Source organism: Thunnus albacares, chromosome 2 (genome assembly GCF_914725855.1).
Source record: "Thunnus albacares chromosome 2, fThuAlb1.1, whole genome shotgun sequence".
NCBI lineage: Eukaryota > Metazoa > Chordata > Actinopteri > Scombriformes > Scombridae > Thunnus > Thunnus albacares.
Genome location: NC_058107.1, coordinates 9365139 through 9385323, shown reverse-complemented (window position 1 = coordinate 9385323; position 20185 = coordinate 9365139). Strand labels below are relative to the sequence as shown.

Sequence of the window (20185 nt, the reverse complement as noted above, 5' to 3'; positions counted from 1 at the left end):
TGTCTCCCCTCTTCCTTTACTACTATTGGTGTGATGGACGGCATAAGGGGCGAGCAGGAGAAGGACAGGAGGGAGGAGGAGGAGGGGGAGAACGGTAATGGGCAGAACTAAGTTAATAGCCCTGCTAGAAGAGCAACATGCCTGCCAGTGGTGCCTGGAAAATTTAATTAGCCCCAGCCTCAGCTCCAGTTCCATTCCCAGTCCCTGTCCCTGTCTCTTCAGCCCTCACATCCAGCTATCAGAGAGAGGAGGATGTGAAGGAAAGGAAAAGGAATAAATAGAGTCATGAGGTAATATCCAGTAAAAAGTCAGCTCACAACTCATCTGCTTTGCTCCCCTTTTTGTCTGATAAATGCACAGACACAGTTTTGATCTAAGCATTGTTGTGTTGTGTCTGTTTCTGACAAATATCTGACAAATCAAATCTGTCTGTCTGTGGCAATAAATGAGCAAAGAGACAGGTAATAATGTATGTTTTCGACTTGCCCTGCGGCTGGATTGGATTTAAGACAGAGGAAACAAAGGCAAACCACAGGATGTGTGTAAACCCAAACATTGGGAAAGATTGTTGCTACATACATATCATATCACAATCAGATCAGCAATCTCCATAAGCCTTCCCTATGCATTGTCCTATTTATGGAAATTCAAGCACCGCGTATGTATGCATACTTTATCCAACATCTTAGGAGATATTTTTACATCTTGATTAGGTTCTGTTTACAGGAATATATCACAATACATTTTACAACTTGTTTCACACGTTCATTGCATTACAGGCTGCTTTATAGATGACTTACTTCACTCCCAACTCAACCCGACTGTTTACCCCTTCAGAACTCTTCTCAGCTGATAAACATCATTAATAAACCAGAAAGGAATAACATTTTTAGATCTTGAAAGCAGTTTGATTTATTTTGAGTTATGGGAGGTCATGGTAAACTCTTGGAATTTTTTATCATGGCCCTTCTGGGAATCCTGGCTTTTTTAGATAGCACACTTAGGAGAAGAAGGAGTGAAGATATGACAAAGATGATAATTTAGTGTTTGAACCTGTGAACCCTTTTCCACTTATCATTAGCATGCTGGATGTTAACATCCAGGATGCATTAAGTTCTGATCATCAAAGCTAATCTAGAGGTGAATAAAGTATTTGGATCATATTTGGGATATTATGTTGACATGATACATAGAGTAACCTGGTTATTCAGCCCCCTGTATAACTGATTCTAATATTATCCAGGTTATGAGCCTCCTCCTCCACATCCCAGACACTCTCTGTCATTTCTGGACCAACTGGGGTTCAGATATTACAGGTATCAGATGCTCACTTCCTAACCTAATTTTTCCCTGATTAGATGTTAATTTTAATTCTATTCTGGTTCAACTATTCTTACCTAATACAGCTTACAGTGCAGGCAACATCAGGTCTATATTAAAATTAATAAAGCTAAATAGTTCTACAGAACTTTCCTTTGATGGTTTCTTTTTAGTATTTAGTATTTAATATCCATGAAGAGAGGACTGTCAGTGTGGATCTGTTGTAGGAAGAAGGTCAGCACTAGATTTAAACAACCTCTCTTAAACCTCAGCATGAACAAATTGCAGAAGTTTTACAATTTTCCACCCACAGCACTTTAAGGAGGTGTGGTTTACTTGCAAAATGTTGCTTATAAATAAATGCTTTTTGCATAGATGTTTTTTAGACCTGAAGCAGCTCTCCATCCCCCACTCATTCAAGCTCACTTTGAAACAGTGTGCTGCTGTTTATCTATGTGCTTTATGGATCCATGGTTCTAGGGGAACATATTTTTGACAGAGGACATTCCTATCCAGAAGAACAATAAACTTAAGTTAGGTAGAAAGGGAAAGATGAATCTAGTTATCTAGTTTAGATTTCAATCCTGGTTGATTTGGCAACATCTATGGTTACCATGGTAGCAGCAAGTGCGGTTTAATATGGCAACTCATTTAGCAGCTTCTTTGTCAGAAACAGAAACAGAAGAGAAAACTGGTGTATCTGTATAATGTGCAACCGCCACTACCAATAAAAACTACTATAGAGGGAGATAATTACTGAATGTAAATACATTGAATAGCTATTGCAAAAAGAAATGTGATTCATTAATCTGAAAGATTATAACGTTAAAAGGACATCAGGTGTAAAGGGAGTTTTTGACATCACAATTGCACAGTATCAGCCTCATTCCCGTGAGACAGCAGGACATCCCTAACACACCCACCTCTGACAAACTGACAGGGGACAGCAAATGGACTAAACCTGATATAGCTTCACTGGCCTGAAACAGTGGCAGGACGCGGGTTGGAGAACGTCACTTCCACAGCACTCTGTCATCTTAAATAACATTCTGCCAGCAGGCTGTATGCCTGTCGTACTTGATGGATCACAGCCACGGTAAAGACATGCCTTTTCCTCCCCTCTGGCATATGTGATCAGTGTAAAGCTGACTGATTCCACCGGCTGGAGCAGTGTTACAGCTGGAGGACTGCGGGTGATGGTGAACAGCATCGTAATCGTGGACATTTCCCCCTAAAATCTGTGATTTGTTCTACTTCAACTCGAGAAAATCGTAGTATAACAAAGGTTCAGGTTTCTCTCGTTACTTTGAAGTATGAAGGTTTAGATGAGCCCTTGTTTTTTTTTCTGTAAATTGCTTTTTGCTTATGTGCTGGCCAAGACAAGTCAAAGACAGATGCAGGTATATTTTATGTTTTATATACAGAAGTAGGTTGAACAGGAGCTGTTGAACCTGTTTTTTTTGACGATGTAGAAACAATAACACTCAACATGCACAGCGTAAATTAGCGGCATCATTAAACACAGCAATGTCACAGCGAGGTATGCACGAAGGCTTTTACATCAGGCTTGAATGTTAAACTTTAGTATCAGACCATGCAGCTTCTGTCTCCTCTAACCCGCCAGAATTGGTCGATTTATGTTTGCTTTGTAACACAATATTCAGCCATCTTCTGCCAATCATATTTCTGAAAACTCAGTAGTATACAGTGGATGGCAAAAACAACTCAATCAAGAGTTTCTTTCCACTCCCATCTTTATTCACTGCTTGTCTTCTTTAAGCTCGTGTTGATAACTGGCTGCTCCTGTGTTGACTGCATGTTGAATGTTGCCTGTCACAACTAAAACTGATGCTAATGACACAACAGTGGAGGTAATCAAGCTGTCAGCCTGGCAGGCAGGCATGAATGTTTGCTAGCTGTCATCATACCAGCGTTGCCCACAAGAGCACATTTGTTGTTTGATTCATGCCTGGATGCTGATGCTCCCTCTCTCAAATGCTCTCATGCATTTGGTTGGAAAAAATGATGAAACTGATCCTGTGAAAAAGGAGAGTTGAGAACATGTGCATCAGGGATGTAGCTGATGTTTAACTGAAAACAAAACTCATAATGAAGGTCATAAAATAATTAGAAACATTATAAAGTAACAAAAAAAAAATGTTTTTACCATTTTTTAACATGGCTTCTTTGTTGTTGCCCCTTTGGTAACTTTTATTATTCGGTCTCACTGTGTTGGGTGATTCAGTAGCACTCAGCTCATAATTCTTGATAGTATAACACTGAGTCCTTACTCCTGCTTACTATCACACACTGTACGTTGGAATACATGTGCTTACTGTAGCACACTACTGCATCTGCACACACCAAGTTAAATGGCATTATTAATCGGTTGAGCACAAATGAACCTTTGTCCATTAACTGTAATGTGAAATTTTCTGTGACACTTATAGGGCTTTTTTCCTATCTTTATCCAATAGCGTGGTCTTAACATTTGAGAGCATGATTTCTTGATTTCACATTCACATTTTGTAATTCTTTCCCTCAAACCCTGCCTTCGCACTCAAACAGCCATTGTTTGCGCTTAGATTTGCTCTGCTTCTGCTCAAATAAGTTACTTTTTTTCCTACTGTCTTAGTGTGTTAGCTGCTTACATTTGCTGTTGGTACTTTTCCCATTCCTAAACACTAAAATACAGATTAAAAAAAAGAAACACGGCGCTGTCCAGATTGTTTTTAGTCGCCTAATAACTGTGTTCACGCAACGTGACTTAACCAATTCAGTTTGAAGGAAGTAATAGCACCATTAACATAAAAAACTTACTTGTGGCCCTTGACTTTGGCGATCCGTTACACTCCTACTCCTGAGTCATGAAGGTGACGTCGTTTTCTCCTCCAGTACACTGACGGGAGGCTGGTGTGCTAAACAGCTACTATTATATTTAGCTATTATAGTAACAAGTCAGGTTCTGGTATATATATTAACTGTCCTTTTATTCAAAAAGTCGTAAAGAAAGCAAGGAAGAACATTTAATAAAGCTCTGGAGAGCAGGAGTGGATGAACCTGCTTAAAGAGTAACGCCCATACAGGATGCTCTAAGAAGTAAAGCGAATGCGCCCACAAGGAGGCAGAGGTCATTTCATTGGTCAACACTACACCTGGCATTTGATTGGTTAGGGGATGCTGACAGGGTTGTTGCACAAACAATCTGAGAGCAGAGCAGAAATCTGAGAGCAGATGTTTCACCGGTACACAGAAGCAGCCTGAGTGCAAGGAGAAGGGCTGAAGCTGGAGCAGGAAATCTGTGCAAGCAGTTTGAGCACAAGCAGAGCAAATCTAAGCACAAGCAGGAGCTATTAAAGTGTGAGGGCAGGGTTTGAGGGAAAGAGTTACAAAATCTGAATGTGAAATCAATAAATCATGCTCTCAAATGTAAAGACCACATTCTTGAATAAACACAGGAAAAAAGCCTCATGGACATTTCCTTTGCCAATATGTTTTGAAAACCGTTTGTGAGAATACAATAAATAGACAGAATAAAGAATTGGACCTACGAAAAGGGGTTTGTACAGGCATGTGTATGTGTTTCTATGTACTATACAAACTTCCATTTGGTGTGGAGAGGTGTTTGGAGTAACACTGATTTACAGGATGTACTTCATTATTTTCAACCAAAAGCGCTTGACTATGCAGATAACGGAAATCATAAGAGGCACTTGAAGGCATTTATACCAACCATCCACTCACTCCACACTGTGATTGAAGTCAGTTTGCATCATCCTGCCAGGATAGATTTGAGTTTATCAATGTGTTTTCTTCAAACTTCGAATATACCCTGAAAGTTTTTAAAAGTGCTTGTAAAAATCTATTTTGAATCAGCATTATAACAGTATAAAATTTACAGTAAATGCCTGAAGCGCAAAGAATGGGAAAATTTTGTCCTGAAATTGGCCTGTCAGGCAAACTTTACTCTCAGAAGACCTGAATCAGTAGAGATCTGTAAGTAAAGCCCTATGAATATGATCTGTGAAGCACACAGAATTATACAAAGTTGTCTTGAGGTTTGAGTGTGAGTTCAGTATCCTGCGTCACACTTTGTGTATGTCAGTGGTGTAAGCCAGACTGTGCCAGTAGTTGATTTTCAGTCATGTGGCACTGCGTAACAGGCCGGCCCAGAGCGGAGCCACAGCCCAGCTTACACAGCTACAAGCTTCCCAGTTAGGCACTGGTTGCCTGGTAATCGCTGACGTACAGGAAGCCAGTCCAGTCACCAGCTGTAACCACAGAGGGGATGGATGTCTAGTGTCTCCACCCGGATAGATAATGCCCTTAATATAGAGATGTGACGGAGAGGGAGTTAAGTGGCAAAGGTCATGAGCTTCGTTCAAACTTAAAATATCACAAGAGTGCAGTACACAAATTAGTCTAATGAGTTTTTTTCTTTTTCCAATTTCTTGGCGAAGGAAGCCAGTTTTCTCCAGGCACAACCACAACAGAAGGACTGGAGTTATTTTTAGCCTGGTGCCGGTCCGCTGAGACTTATTTTCTCATCCTGTGTGCACAGAGCATGATTTAACAGAGGAAATATTGACCGTCTGGAAAATGTACAGTAACCATTTTAAAGAACAGGGCGAGTATGTCAGTTTCACTGCTCCACTAATGGTCTGTTATTATGGGACAAGAGGGAATCACAGACTGTGGGTGTCTGTGCGCACACACAAGTGTATCAGTGCATTTATGTATGTAAAGTGTGTGTCTTTGAATACTTGGTGTGTGTGTGTGTGTGGTTAATCTTAACACTCTAGCTCTAAGCTGTTCTTCCTTTGGACTAACAAATCACTTGTAAGTCGCTGCAGATAAGAATCTCCGCTAAATGCCTGAATGTAAAGGGAGAAAAGAAGGAGGGCGATAAGTGATGAGAGACGAAGTCAGACAGAGACCTGAGGGATAAGTTAATAAAAACAGAAACTCCAGCCCTGTCAAACATGGACCTCAAAAAGTTTTTTTTTTTCCTTTGGTGTATCATATTTGTTCTCCTCAAACCGGAGGCTGCCTCGCTCCAGAGCTTCCATGTGTTTGAGTGAAAACCCATCTGATGCTGATGCTTCAACACAGTATTTTTGTGGGCTTTTGTTGCCTGGCTGTGCTGCCAGAAATTCCTCCTTTCTGCTTTGTGTGTCTGTCTGCCTCTCTTTTATGAAACCTCAGGATACACATACCCAGCTCAGTTTAGTTTACCTCTTTGCAGAGGTATAGAACAGGCTGCCAGTTATATCGATGTGCAGATCAACACAAACACACATGAAAAGGTGATGAAAACACACAGTCCATCTTTAGTTCGTTGTGTCTGTCCCTCACATTTTACACTCTTTAATGGAAAAGTAATCATAGTAATCGAGTAGTGTATTATGGCAATAGTGATACTGTACATTTTGAGAAATGACATAAAGTCACTTTTTTAACATTTATTTTTATTTTACCAGGAAAACCTCATTGAGATTGCAAGAGTGTCCTGGCCAAGACAGGCAGCAACATAACGTTTCTGACAAACAACATTAAAACAAGTAATACAGACAGACCTCTTGTTAGTCAATATCAATTAATAAAATCATGAATAAAATTACAATAAAAGAGAAAATAAAATACAACCTTAGTACTAGAATTGGACTGAGAAAACCTCCCAGCAACCCTACTGACATTGGCAGATAGATGATGATGCACAGAGTCCCCGCAGCAAAACTTTAAACCTGCCCAGAGAAACCAGCGACTGTAATTTTCACTCATTGTGTAGAAGATTCCGAGTATAGAGAGCAGCCTTCATAAAAGCTCTTTTACCAAACTCTGTTCAAACCTTAGGTACAGTCAACAAAAACATGCTCCGTGAACAAAGAGCATTTTTCTGCAAGTTTTCTTTTCATGTACACACATACAGTAGATATGCTGGTAATAGCCCAAGAATGGCTTGAGGAATAAAATAATGCCAGTGGAGGAGTATTCGAAAAATCAGTGAGGGACAGCCAACCCGAGCATACAGTGTGCAGTGATGAGTAACGGCCTCACAGCCCGTAATGAATCTCAGTGCTCCATGATATACAGAGTCCAGAGAATGTAAGCACTGAGATGGTGCATTCATGTACAAAATGTCCCCAAAGTCAAGCATGAACAGAAACCTAGCAGAGACCAGTCTCTGTTTAGCCTGGAAGGAAAAACAGTTCTTATTTCTGAAGAAAAAGCCCAATTACTTACTTACTGTAAACTCACTATTGAGCAGCTCAGACACTGAGGATTCTTACAGCAATGTTATGAATATAGAAATGTCACAGTGATGTGGCTGCTATAAACTCAGTATTGATTACAACATACTGGTAGTCAGCTAAACCGTCACAGGGGAATTATAAAACTATTACAGTGACTTAATTAGAGTGCAGAATGTCCAGATGATGTGCCTAACATCACAGCCGGCTAATGAACAACCAATTTTGTTCTATCATTTTATTCCCAAATGTGGTTTACTGCCAATCCAAATGTGGTTTTGATTTCAACCTTGAGGTCTGTACAATATTTTGTCTGCTGTACAGCTGTTGTTATATTACATCAATTTCACTCACTTTCTATGTCTTCTTCTCTCTCCCTGAATCTCCCATTTTCTCTCCCCTGTTCTGTTGTTACTCATTTTCTCTCAACCTTCGCTGTTATTCTTTTCCTCTTGTCACTTTCTTTCCATATTCCTTCCCTTTCTCTCTCCTCCTCTCTTCCTTTCTCTGTGTTTCTCTCCTCCAATCCACTCCTCCTTCCTCATCCCTCCTCTTCTTACTCCTCTTAAATCCTCCCCATTTCTCCTCATAACCCTCTTACCTTATCACCTTTTTCTGCTCTCTTCTCCTTTATCCTCTTCCTGTCTACTTCTTGCTCTTCCATTTTTCCTCCTCCCTCCTCTGATAACCTGCAGGAACTCTGTGGAATCTGTCGTCCTATGAACCCCTGAAGATGGTGATCATCAACCACGGCCTGCAGACCATGACCAACGAGGTCATTATCCCCCACTCGGGCTGGGAGCACGAGCCAAATGAGGACTCCAAGCCCCGCGACGCTGAGTGGACCACTGTCTTCAAGAACACCTCCGGCTGCCTGAGGTAGAGTTTGTCAAATAGCAGTTCACCCATATTTATTTATTTATTAAACATGGTTTCGATTAACTATAAGTCCTGGATTTTTGAGAGATGTATTACAGCTAGAGATGAGAAGAGTTTTGATCACGCTGGCTTCATTTTTGTTTCAGTTATTTAAGCCAATAATACGTTCCAAATATCGGGTAGGAAAAATTATTAGACCAAATTGTTGGATGGCTCATTTAAGCGTAGAAGATGTATCCTGCAGATCAGTCAGGCTTCTGAGCAAAACCACTTTAAAATCAGGAAGCACACAGATAGATACTGCAAAACTGAGAGAGAACTGAGACACTTGGCAGGTTTATTCAGGTTTATTAATGTTTACAAAACGTGGACACATTCTACAGATCCTACTGGGTTTTATAGAGCGGATACCTGAGCTGACCTGGGCCTTGAATGACAAGAACAAATCACAAAGTTTCCTTTTATCAAGATAACATTGTAGAGGAGACAGGTGTGACATGATGAGACTTCTTGCTGACACCGGGCCATGGTCAGATTTTAGGTTCTTTGAGAATTTATGGGATGGCAAATGCTGCGTTCTTCATGTCCCGGCCGCTATATCTGCATGTATGTGAAGTATGTTCGCACGGCTGTCTGTGGCAGGATTACAGGCTGACTCTGTTCTGTGACTGTAAGATGACTGAAACTATTAATGACATACCTGAAAGTTCTGCATTCATTTCAGATGTCTCCTTTTAACCACATGCACATATTAATACGTCTTTAGATTGTACTGGATATCAGAGTTAGCAAATACCTTATTATGTAAAAAAAGACGTTTGTGCTGGCAAGACTTTTTTTTTATATAGACTGTGGTTTGTTTTCCTCACTTTTCATCATGATTTGAAGTGTTAAATCACATCTTTAAGTGGATGATCAAATTATAACTTGGGTGTGTTTTCTACAATTTAATGACTTTGTTTCTGTCCTCTCTTAACTGCTGCTGTATCGATTGGCAGAAGTTAATAAACTGTCTCTAACCTGTGATGAGCATCAAACTATACCATTGTGTTAAAATCAAATATCTTTTAGAGACAAGAAGGCTTATTGTATTGCACTCATCAGTCCTGAAGCCATGTGAGGCACTTCACCTTTGCCAAATTATAAGAAACAAGCCCTAAGTTACATTGTTAAGAAGACAGTTGAGGTTTATTGTTATTTTTTGTCACATTTAGGATACTTTCTGTTCTTGGGAAATGGTGTATAAATGTTTCTTTATTTGTTCCTTGTCATTCTAAAATGGGCTGGACGACTTTGTTAGCACACCACTCTGAGGCCAATGAGCAGCATTCGCTGCAAACTAAACAAGTTACAATTAAGTAATCACACAAATGAAGTTAGTCTCAAGCTTGTTAAGGCTGAGTGAAGCTTAATTGAGCCCACAGTGCAAATTGTTTCCTCATGACTGCCAGTCGGTATGTGTGTTTAGTATTTTTTGCATTGCACTGTTTTTGCTCCTCTCCCCCAGAAAAACAACACAAAAACATACATATTCACTTTTGAATTTGTATGTCCTCAACCCCCATGTTTGAGCTATAATCCTTCTGTTTATTATCTGAGAAATCACGTCACTGAACCTTTTCAGGTGTGGGCCAGACAGCTCTGTTTTGACTCTTTTCAATGGCTGCAACAGAAACCTTGAGTTGTTATCCAGTCAGTCATCCCAAACGGTGTTAATTTCTCTATTTCCAGATAGACCGACCTCACTGTTGTGAGTAGTGTGTAATAAAGTAGTGTGACTCACTCTTTTCTGCTCAGCCTGGTCCAGGCACACATACTGTGGAAGAAGCAGTTGTTAAGGCCTTGATGGTCTCTAACACAAAGCTACAGAATGATTGTATGACTTGAACTTTTAGCTAGCAGGAAACTGCTGCCTCAGATCTCTGACCTACAGTCAGTTTTTGCAGATTGTTTTCTAAAAGTTAGCCATCCAATCTGAAACATAAAAAACAACACATGACAGTAAACGTAGCAGCTGAATGAGTTTCTTTCCAGGGAGTGCTTGAAACGAAAGCCACAAACTGAGCAGAGACCATCATATCTCCATGTAATATTGGGTCTATCACTTTATCAGTCAAAACAGCCACCTCATCACCATATGCATAACCAAACTACCACCAACCAAGTACAAAGAGAAGTTTGAGTGGGTTCCAGTTAACATGCATACAGCCACATGCTATGAAGTTACTTAAACAAGTGGCAAAAGTGGCCTCATGCAATCGACCACAAAGCACATTTGATCCAGACGTTCATCTGGGCTCACTCACCACAGGTGTCGACTGACTGGTTGTTGATGATGACTGCTCACTGAAAGTGGCTACAGCTTCTACCTGTGACTGTTTTACATTTTATTAAAGACACAGAGTATTCAAGAAATCTGCTTGTTAATGGACAGGATGTGTTATGGGTTAACTCACTTTGCAGCTGCCACGATTTGAAAGTTATCATGCGCTTGTTTGAATTTGCATTGTATTCTCAACAGCAGTTCACAAAGAGATGCAAGTTGTTCAGTACACAAACACAATAAGAAAACCAATAGACAAAAGGAAGGTTTTAAGCTGCATTTTTGACGAATTTGAATGATCATGTCATCAGAAAATTTGTAACACCAGCAGAGAGTCAGCATGGAAAAACACATAACATTGTCCTTCCATGTTTATTAAGTCTATGCCATAGACTGAACTGTTACACTGAATGGTTTTGAAAGTCTAAAGCCATGATCCTCTGTGGATGAGAGAGAGAGAGTACGTTCACAACAGGGATCTAATCTTACCGCAGTCCTAATATATCCATTCTTGATCTAGTGACAAATAGTTATCACTTTTTAAAAACAGACAGTGACAGACCTTGTGACAGACTGTAGTAAAATGTGTATGTGGGTTATCATGCCTCAGCTGTGCTGTCTCCTCCTGGGCTGGCCAAGCCCGTTTAGACTGTAATCCAGAGCAGAACGTCTCCTGCAGTAGACGCCTGGGCGTGCTGGTTGACATCCAGAACAAAATAACATCCAAATCTAGCTCAGACAGAACAGACCAGAATGTATTTCACACATTATTGCAGTGAATTAGATGGTTTCCTGCTAGTTTTCTTCACAGTCAGTCAGACTGTAGAAAGTCTGGAAACTTACTTGTATTTGTAGAACATTTTTTGCTCAGCTGAAGAGCAGTGTCAACGAACCAGGAGGGAATAAATGAAAGCACTCAGACATAGATAAGGAAAGTCATAGAGAAGTCATGGAATTTTACATCAGGGCCACACGACCTCTACCTCTTTCTCATTGTCTCTTTCATGATTCTCAATTTCTTTCAGTATCTGCCATGCTTCCTGTCTTTCTTTGTGTGTGTACGTATGTTTTTCACCTTCTCCCCAAACACTGTATCCACATCTCATCACCCCCGATGCCACATATCTCATTGCTACCACAATATCTCCCTGTCGCCCTCACTTGCTCAACCCGAGATGCGGGAGAATATGTCTCCATGGTAACTGTAACCAGGCCCACAGTTGCCTAGACGCAGGGTTTGTGCATTGGGGAGAAGTGCTGATGCCAGGGAGAATCTGTTTACTCACGCCAACAGAGACGCAGCTTACACCTCAATAGAGCTGGGGATAGTTTTATTATAATGGCCTCTTCTGTCAATAGGAGCCGTCTTATTTACAGTGTTTACGCTGTGGGGATGTGGAGGGGAAAGCAATGTGTGTGTGTGTGTATGTGTGTGTCTGCGGTGGTGTTGGGGGCAGGGGTGTACCCTATGGTGTCAGAATCTGGTTCTGAATTTGAATGGGATAGGTTTTCTATTCGACACATCAATTTCTGCAAATTTTCTACATTATTGCAGGAATGTGTATAGTGTTTATGATGTCTGTTAAGTGGTAGACTTTAGTAGTGTGGCTAATTTAACAAAAGAAAGGTTATGATTTAGCTACATTACATTTTTTTTATGCCTTTTAACATATTTTGATCTCTTTTCTTTCTCAAATTGTGTGAGAAGAATCTGAACAAAGAAGCAGATCAATATGCTGAATCAGAAATGGAATCAGAATCAATAAAAGCGAAAGCATACCCAACTCTATAGGGTACACATATGGTCCTGCGGTGTTGCCGTTGACCTTGCAGGGTGTTAGCAGAGGTCAGCCATGTCTCCATCCATCTCCATCAGTCTCCATCAGTCCTGCTCTAGTCTACTCCTCTCAGCTGCTCTATTGTCCTCTGATGGCCACATGACTCTGAGTGACCTTCACACCCACACTTCATCTGATAAAGCACACACACACCACAGACACGTCCAGATCACAGTGACGAGCTGTCAGTGTCTGTGCAGACACAGAAAGACACAGACAGAGGACCGTATGCACACCCACTTATTCTTTTAGCCCTTAACAACAGAATGCTCTTCACAGCAGTCACTGGTTCCTCACTAAATGAGAGCAGAAATAGGCCAAATTTGTCAGATTTGTGTAATGGTACCTAAAATGGTATACAGTACATGTCCAAATTGATGCCCTGAATATTTTCAAAATTGGAACCTTTTCGTAATGGTACTCATCCATTGTGATGTCTGTTATTCACTCTGCTATAACTAGAAAGATAGGCTGTCTGGCTTAGTTGCATTGCTGAAGAGCACAGCAGACTGAAAATCATCAATGTCTAACATTTTTTGTTACTAGTTCCTGGTTAATAATAAAAGACCTTGTGCTTTTAGAGGGAACTATATTCCCTCAATGTCTGTACTTCAGAGAAAAGAGAATGTCCTTATTTTTCTTAGAACTACAGTATCATTGTGTTTTGGTATTTTGTCATGATGTTCCTCGGCCATCAAAATATGGGCTTGTCAGTGTTGTCATGGTAAGAAAATGCATTGGTAGGTACCAGAGAAAGGACGATGTTTTGCTTCAGTAAATCCTAGAAATGGCACTAGTTCTGAAAATGTTGTGGATGTTGAAATACACCAGTATTAAATGACACAGATTTCTCTGAGCATCTTTCAAACACGTGGATATCCTGCAAACTGCTTCATCTAAACTACTGCAAGATTGTAGATTATTAGATTTAGTCATGATTTGTGGTAATAAACAACTCATTTATAGCAGCAGAGCACAAAGTGGGTGCTGGAGCAAGCCAAGGGTGCCTTAAGATTATCATTTTTTCACAGTACATTTATAATAATCTTTCACCACTCAACAATTCATTTTTGTGTTATGCTTTCAAACACTGCATAAATGAGCAATGAACATTAAAGTATTAAAAGCCAATTAAATAAAGCAGTCAGAATACTACAGCTAGAATTGCTGACATGGTACCTCACAATTGCTGGTTGTCATAGTAACGCCACACACTTTCTGGCATGTGAGTTTTCCAGGTGCTCAGCAGTCGGAGAATGGGAATGTCAGAGCAAGTGATGGAAGGTTGTCACTGTCTCAGTCCTCAACCCAGTCTGGAGACGACCAAAAGAACTAAAAGCAGAGTATACATGAAAGCTACGTGGCTAACAGCTTTTTGTGTTTATGGGAAGCTAGCTGTCCCATGCCAGAATGCCTCATCAGCAGGAAAAGCTATCAGATACAGAGATAGATCTGATAGAACCTACTTGTCAGCACTGCCACAACACAAAGTAACTAAGAGCTAAATGAAAAACAGAATCTACGCATGATGCCATGTGTGCATGTTTTTGTCCTTGAGTCACTAAGATGAAAACAAACATCACTGTTAAACTCAACCAAAGAAAAATATTTAACCAATTAGCATATTTATTTTTCTGCAAATCTTCATGTCAACACGGCTTAAAACTTTATGCTTCTTTTTTGAGTGATTGAGAACAGGCCAATATTTAACATCAGGGTTTGTTCTTGGACATATCATTATTATTTTCTTTTTTTTGTCAGAGGAAGTACAAGTAATTCAAAAACAGATGGTTTAATGTCAGATATATCAATAATCATAAGTCCCTACAGACCTTAACCCCCATTAAGAGTTAATATTACACCCCCAGATAACCTGTCCAGAGGCACCTTCCTGCACAGCCTCCACTGACAGATGCACCGTCCATAAACCTTCCACAGAGACAACTGCTCCCTGAAAGACTTCTGGAAATGAAACAGCTGACAATAAAACTCTTGTGTCTGTCTGCCCCCAAACACACTCCTGTCAAATAAATCCAAGGCGGGCGCTCATCTGGATCCGTTTACAGGGGAGGTGGTGACCATTTTCTGACAGCTGAAGACGCATAGGTTTGGTTTATGAGTGGGTCCAGATGGCTGGTGCTGTCTGCCTGGTGTCTACCAAAGATTAGTTTTAATTAGCACAAACTGCAGGATGGTTCTGTGGGTCTCCACTCCATAGACGACAGAAGACAGCAGTAGAAATGCCTATGCAGACACCAACCATGAAGATAACAAGGTGTCAGGCAGGTGATGTAGTTGTGTGTGTGTGCTGTAGAGATCCTGATTGGGTTTCAGGAGTTGTAGTTCATTACCCCACTAGTTGTCCTCATGCTAAAAATTAGAAGCATCCGCCAAACAAATTAGTTATATTATTAATTTGAGAGGTGTTTTAATTGCTCTACAACCATTTATTTTGTAAAATAGCAATTAATCCGCACAGATCAATTGCTATGATGCATTTCATACAGTGTAATATGACTTTGAAGGGCTGTCTATTGTTGTTAAACCAAAATATACACATGTGCAGCAGTGTGGGGTGTGATGTGTTTTTCAGTCCACACAGCACTATCCAGCTCTGCTTACCTCCACAAGGCTGCCACTCTTCCACGGGCCTAACTGGGGGTCGGCTAATGGGATTATGTGGGTTGGAAGCCCTCATAAATGAAGTCCCTGGTGAGGAGCGGGGTGCCCCAGCTATCCTTTAACCCTCTTTAAAGCCTCGCCTTTCACAGTCAGTCAGACAGCCGCACTAAGACTGCACCAGCTCTGCTGCCGGTGCTCAGGAGCTGAGCTCAGGGCGCCGGCTGATGTAACAGGGATAGAATATCCCTTTGTACCAAAAATGAAATTTATATTCATCATTTTCTTAAGATTATTTCTAAAGCAGTCTGACTTTATTACATTGTACATTGTGCTTGAAGATAAAGGTCATGGGTCACATGCAAAGCTACAAAATCACATGGTGAGGTTAGACTGGTATTGGTTATATTGAGCTTTTTAACAGTCACACTTGTTGTCCAGTCTGTAAACTTGTTATATTACACTTGTTTCCCATTGGAACCACTAAGCCTGTGGTGCCACTGATGTAATGTTTTAATCTTTTATCGTTTCCCTGTTCCTGTGAGAAACATATTGCATATAGCTTTATTTTATATTTACAAATGTGCATTAAATTAATATATTCACATCCATGTTACTAGTAGTGGTGGTAGTGCCACAGTTTGTAGTTGTAGTAGTGATAACACTAGGTGTAGCAGGGGAACTGCTGTTTGCAATGTTCTACCAACTGTTTTAGTGGTTGGTCTCTCCTGGTAAGAATCAAATTATGAGCAAATCACATGAGATTTGGGGTAAATTTAAGGGTTCATGAAAATATTTGAATTTTGTGAAAGCGATGGATATTTGGACAATATATTGACTTTTGACCGCTAGGACTAAAAAAAATAGCTGAAGAAGCCTAGCCGATCAAAACTCATTCTGTAGTAAACCCCTTCAACATGTCCTTATTTTAAATCATGAATCTCACAGCTTACTGTCTCTTATAAACTATATCAGAGCTGCTAACAATAGTTACTTGGCTCAACTTTTAAAATCAGCTTAAAGTTGGATAAAGATACATTTTCTCAAAGCTGAATTATTAGCTGCAGAACAGCAGCAATGATTAATCCTCAACTGACGCTCTTTCTGCAGGTTTCACAACTGTATTAGAACAGCTGCTGTATGTCCTTTCAACAATCTAGTTATACCTTGTTCACTCTCTTTTACATGCCTCTCTCGTGCTTACCGAATGTGTGTGTGTGTGCGTGTCTGACTTTGTTCCTCTAGAAATGTGAGCTCAGACGGGGCAGAGGCTCGGCGCAGACTGAGGGAATGTGAGGGATTGGTGGACGCCCTGCTGCACGCCCTTCAATCAGCTGTAGGGAAGAAAGATATGGACAATAAGGTACTCGTTAAATCACATATTAGTTAACACTAATGGTATGTGCATACATACATGTCGTCAGTCTTTTGTACAGTAGCTGGTGAAATCCACTCCGATGTAGACAACACCCTCTCTGCCTCTCTTTCCTCCCAGTCTGTGGAGAACTGTGTCTGTATCATGAGGAACCTTTCCTACCACGTCCACAAAGAGGTGCCGGGGGCCGAAAAGTTCCAGGATCCATCAGCACCACAGGCCCCCGGCTCAGCAGGACCACAGAGGAAGAAGAAGGATGATGCTGGCTGCTTTGGAGGCAAGAAGGCCAAAGGTGAGGAGGGGACAGATTTTTAAAAAATTGTTGAATTTCAATCCACAAGGAGATTTCTTCCTCTTCACAGGCAACTTAGGACAAATTATAAAAGTTCCTCTTAAGTGTGGAACATTTTGCTAAAATGATAGAGGCTGCATGTAGTGTTTTCATAGTCAGTTATTGTTTTCACCTTTTGCTCTCTTTTCTTTTTTTTTCTTTACAAAAAACCTGAAGGATGTGGAAATAATTGACAGACAGCAGAGCAATTATTCAAACAGCTGGATTGCAGAGATACCATTCTTTTCTTTGTTGGTCTCCAGTTCTTTGTTGCATTTTCTCCTCAGCTCTGGGCTCATGCAAATCCCCATTGACCATGATAGCATTTTACAAAATGTGAAGTAAGCCATCACATCTGCTGCACATATAGAGTATATATTTTGGATGTTCCAAATGCGGTCATCTCTCTCGACATTGTCATGAAAGTAAGGTTTAACTTAGTGAGATTACATGACTCAGTTAAACTGTTTGCTCATTTAGGGAATGAGACAGAAAACAAATAATTGATTACAGTTTTTAATCTTTATCTTATCTCTTCACACATAAAACAGTAGGAAGAGATATCACATACAGAGACACTATAATCAACTTAGATAAACAACAAATTAAAGCCATCACTTCTCTAAAATGCCATTATGTGTAAAGAAACACTCTCAAAAATAGAACAATTGACAACAATAATACATACTGACTCTTACATTTGTACAAGCTACCACTCTGACATTGCACAGTGAACTTAAACAAATCTAAAACTACAATTTAGAGTGTTGTGTGTGTGTTTCTCTGGCCTCTGTAACCTCTTAGCTTCAAAACAAGATTTTCATTTGTGTTCAGCCACCTCTGTAATGGATGTCTATCATGGCACCGTCTGCTGCGTCAGGAGGCTTTTGTCGTTATTGACTCTCCTTAACAGATGCCATGTACGTATGTGTTGTTAGCAATGTCTTAATCAGCGTTCTCCCAGGCCGTGAGCTAAACAACACTGTTATCTCCCTGCTGTACAACAATAATAGCTGCCATTAATCAGTCAGCCAATGAGGTGTGACTATCAGGCAGTGACCCCTGACTTCTAACGACTCATTGGAGAATCCTTTCAGTTCAGGGGTCAGGACAACACAGAGCTTATATGTATACAGATTTATAAAGAATCCAATTAACCACATAAAGACTTTCACACATACATTGAAAAATGAGATGTGTTTGGCTGCTGCAGACCCTGAAGGTGTTCTTTGAGAGAAAAAAAAGGCTCAGGTACAGAAACATTAAACACAGCTGTAAAGGAGCAGGCAGGTTTTTAAGTGACACTGTTGGCAGTATGCTTGGTAATTTGTTACCTTAAATAGGCAAAGTTTGGCCTTGTCTTCAGTTTAATGTCACATTCAGCCTAAAATATGCCATTATGATCAACGCACGCTTATCAGCTCGAGCTTTGTTTTAGCTAATAAACAGTCTGATTCTTGCCTGTTATTTTCATCTCTTTGAGCACATTTCTATTCGCAGTGATTTTAATGAAGCACTTCTACAAACGCTGGCAACCTGTGCTGTTGTTACATATATGTTTCACTGTGACTCTAATCTGTCTGTGTAAATAACTTGCAACAGTTGAGGGCTGATTCCTTTCTCTCTCTGTCTTTTCCTTTCTTCTTTTTAATTTTCTTTGTTTTTTACTTCCTGGCTTTACTCGTATGCTATCTTCCTTTATGTTTCACTATCTTCCTTTATGTTACTATCCCTTTTCTCTCTAAAAAGCCGCCCCACTGATGCCGACTCTTTGAACACGCTTCCCAGAGAGCACCTATGGACTACTAATGGCTTCCTATCTTACCTCTTTTCTATTTCAAAAGTACTTCCTCCTCGCTCTTTGCTCCCTCTCTCCTCTCTTTCTCTTTACTTTTTCCTCCTTTCTTCTCACTCTTTTCGTAAAAGATGAGAGATTTTTTTGTGGGAAACTGTCTATCACATGTTTTGCACAGCCTCTTGACACGCACACACGTCTTTTTCACCATGCTTCTTCTCTCTTCTCTATGCTTTGTGTTTTTTGGCATTGCTGCTGCTTCCTTGGCTAACTGTAGAGGAATGGTTTAATCAAGGTGAGTGTCCCCCCTTCAACTCTCCTCACTTCAGCTGTCCTCCCCCTCCTTTCCACTCTCCCTTCTGTCCTCCTCCTCCTTCCTCCTGGCTGTAGAATATAGTTATAAGTAGTTTTGGGTGTCCTCCAAAAACCTTAGAAAGTTCCAAGGACTTCAGAAATTGGGATGTTTCACTCATTTCACATGCATTGCTTCACCATACCTACTTTACCTGCTGTAGCACTGAGTTTTATAGACTCTACCCATCCCAGTCCTCACACACTGTTAGAATTAGTTGTTCCTCAGTCCTCAAAGGTAAAGGCAGCACTTGGTGAAACAGGTAAGCCTATCAGCATCTGACAGTTTGTAGAATAGAGCCTGACTTCACCCCAGAAAAAAGTCTTAAGGTGCTTTCAGATGCTTGTTAGATGCCAGAACACTGCACAACAGTTTATAATGCCCTCATTTAAACGAATGAGAGGGCTGCATTACTTCATGTAGGGCTAAAGTCAGTCTGAACGTGGCCTAATGTTGCCATCTGAGACAGTTAGCTTAGCTTAGCATAAAGGCTGCAAGCAGCTAGCCTAGCTCTGTCCAAAGGTAACATACTGAATGGCCGCGGTTAAAAGACACCAATGTTGACTGTTGGTAGGGTGCAGGGCTTGAACCATAGTCCATAAAGTCAGATCCTTACACACAACCATCCACCTCAACCTCTTCTCATAGAGATTTTGCAATAATTCAACAATATCACATTATTATTGCTTCTAGGTTAACCCTAGAAGCAATAATGATAATAATAATGTGATATCGCAAAAGTAATGAAGAACCCTAAACGTAGCCCTCTTCTTGATAATACTCTCTGTCTGGTAAATATAAGGCTACAGCCAGCAGCCAGTTAGCATAGCTTAGCATAATACTGGAAGCAGGGGGAAAGCGCTAACCTGGATCTGTCTGAAAGGAATTAGGTGTGCTGGTCACTGGTCACCAGGAATAAGTTTTAGCAGGTAACTCTGTTAAACCACAATTTCATTTTTTATTAATTAATTTCAGTTTGTGTACAGATTAAACTGAAGAGAAACAACATGTTACTATGTGAGCTTTAGAGATGCTGGTGGGTGTATTTTTGAGCTTTGAAAAGAGCCAGACGAGCTGTTTCCAGTCGTTATGCCAAGCTAAG

At 40.4% G+C, this 20185-nt stretch overlaps 1 protein-coding gene across 10 annotated transcripts in view; it reads left to right on the top strand.

The window, feature by feature from the left end:
* The window catches only part of arvcfb (ARVCF delta catenin family member b), a 238791-nt gene that overhangs the window by 172736 nt on the left and 45870 nt on the right, over positions 1-20185 (top strand). For 8 of the 10 annotated variants that reach the window (XM_044364799.1, XM_044364815.1, XM_044364797.1 and 5 more), the window contains 4 exons: positions 8267-8450; positions 16476-16593; positions 16726-16897; positions 19009-19026. In XM_044364799.1, coding sequence (XP_044220734.1) covers positions 8267-8450; positions 16476-16593; positions 16726-16897; positions 19009-19026 — 492 coding nt within the window. The remainder of the gene's footprint in view (positions 1-8266; positions 8451-16475; positions 16594-16725; positions 16898-19008; positions 19027-20185) is intronic. The other 2 variants (XM_044364826.1, XM_044364796.1) reach the window with 1 other exon arrangement.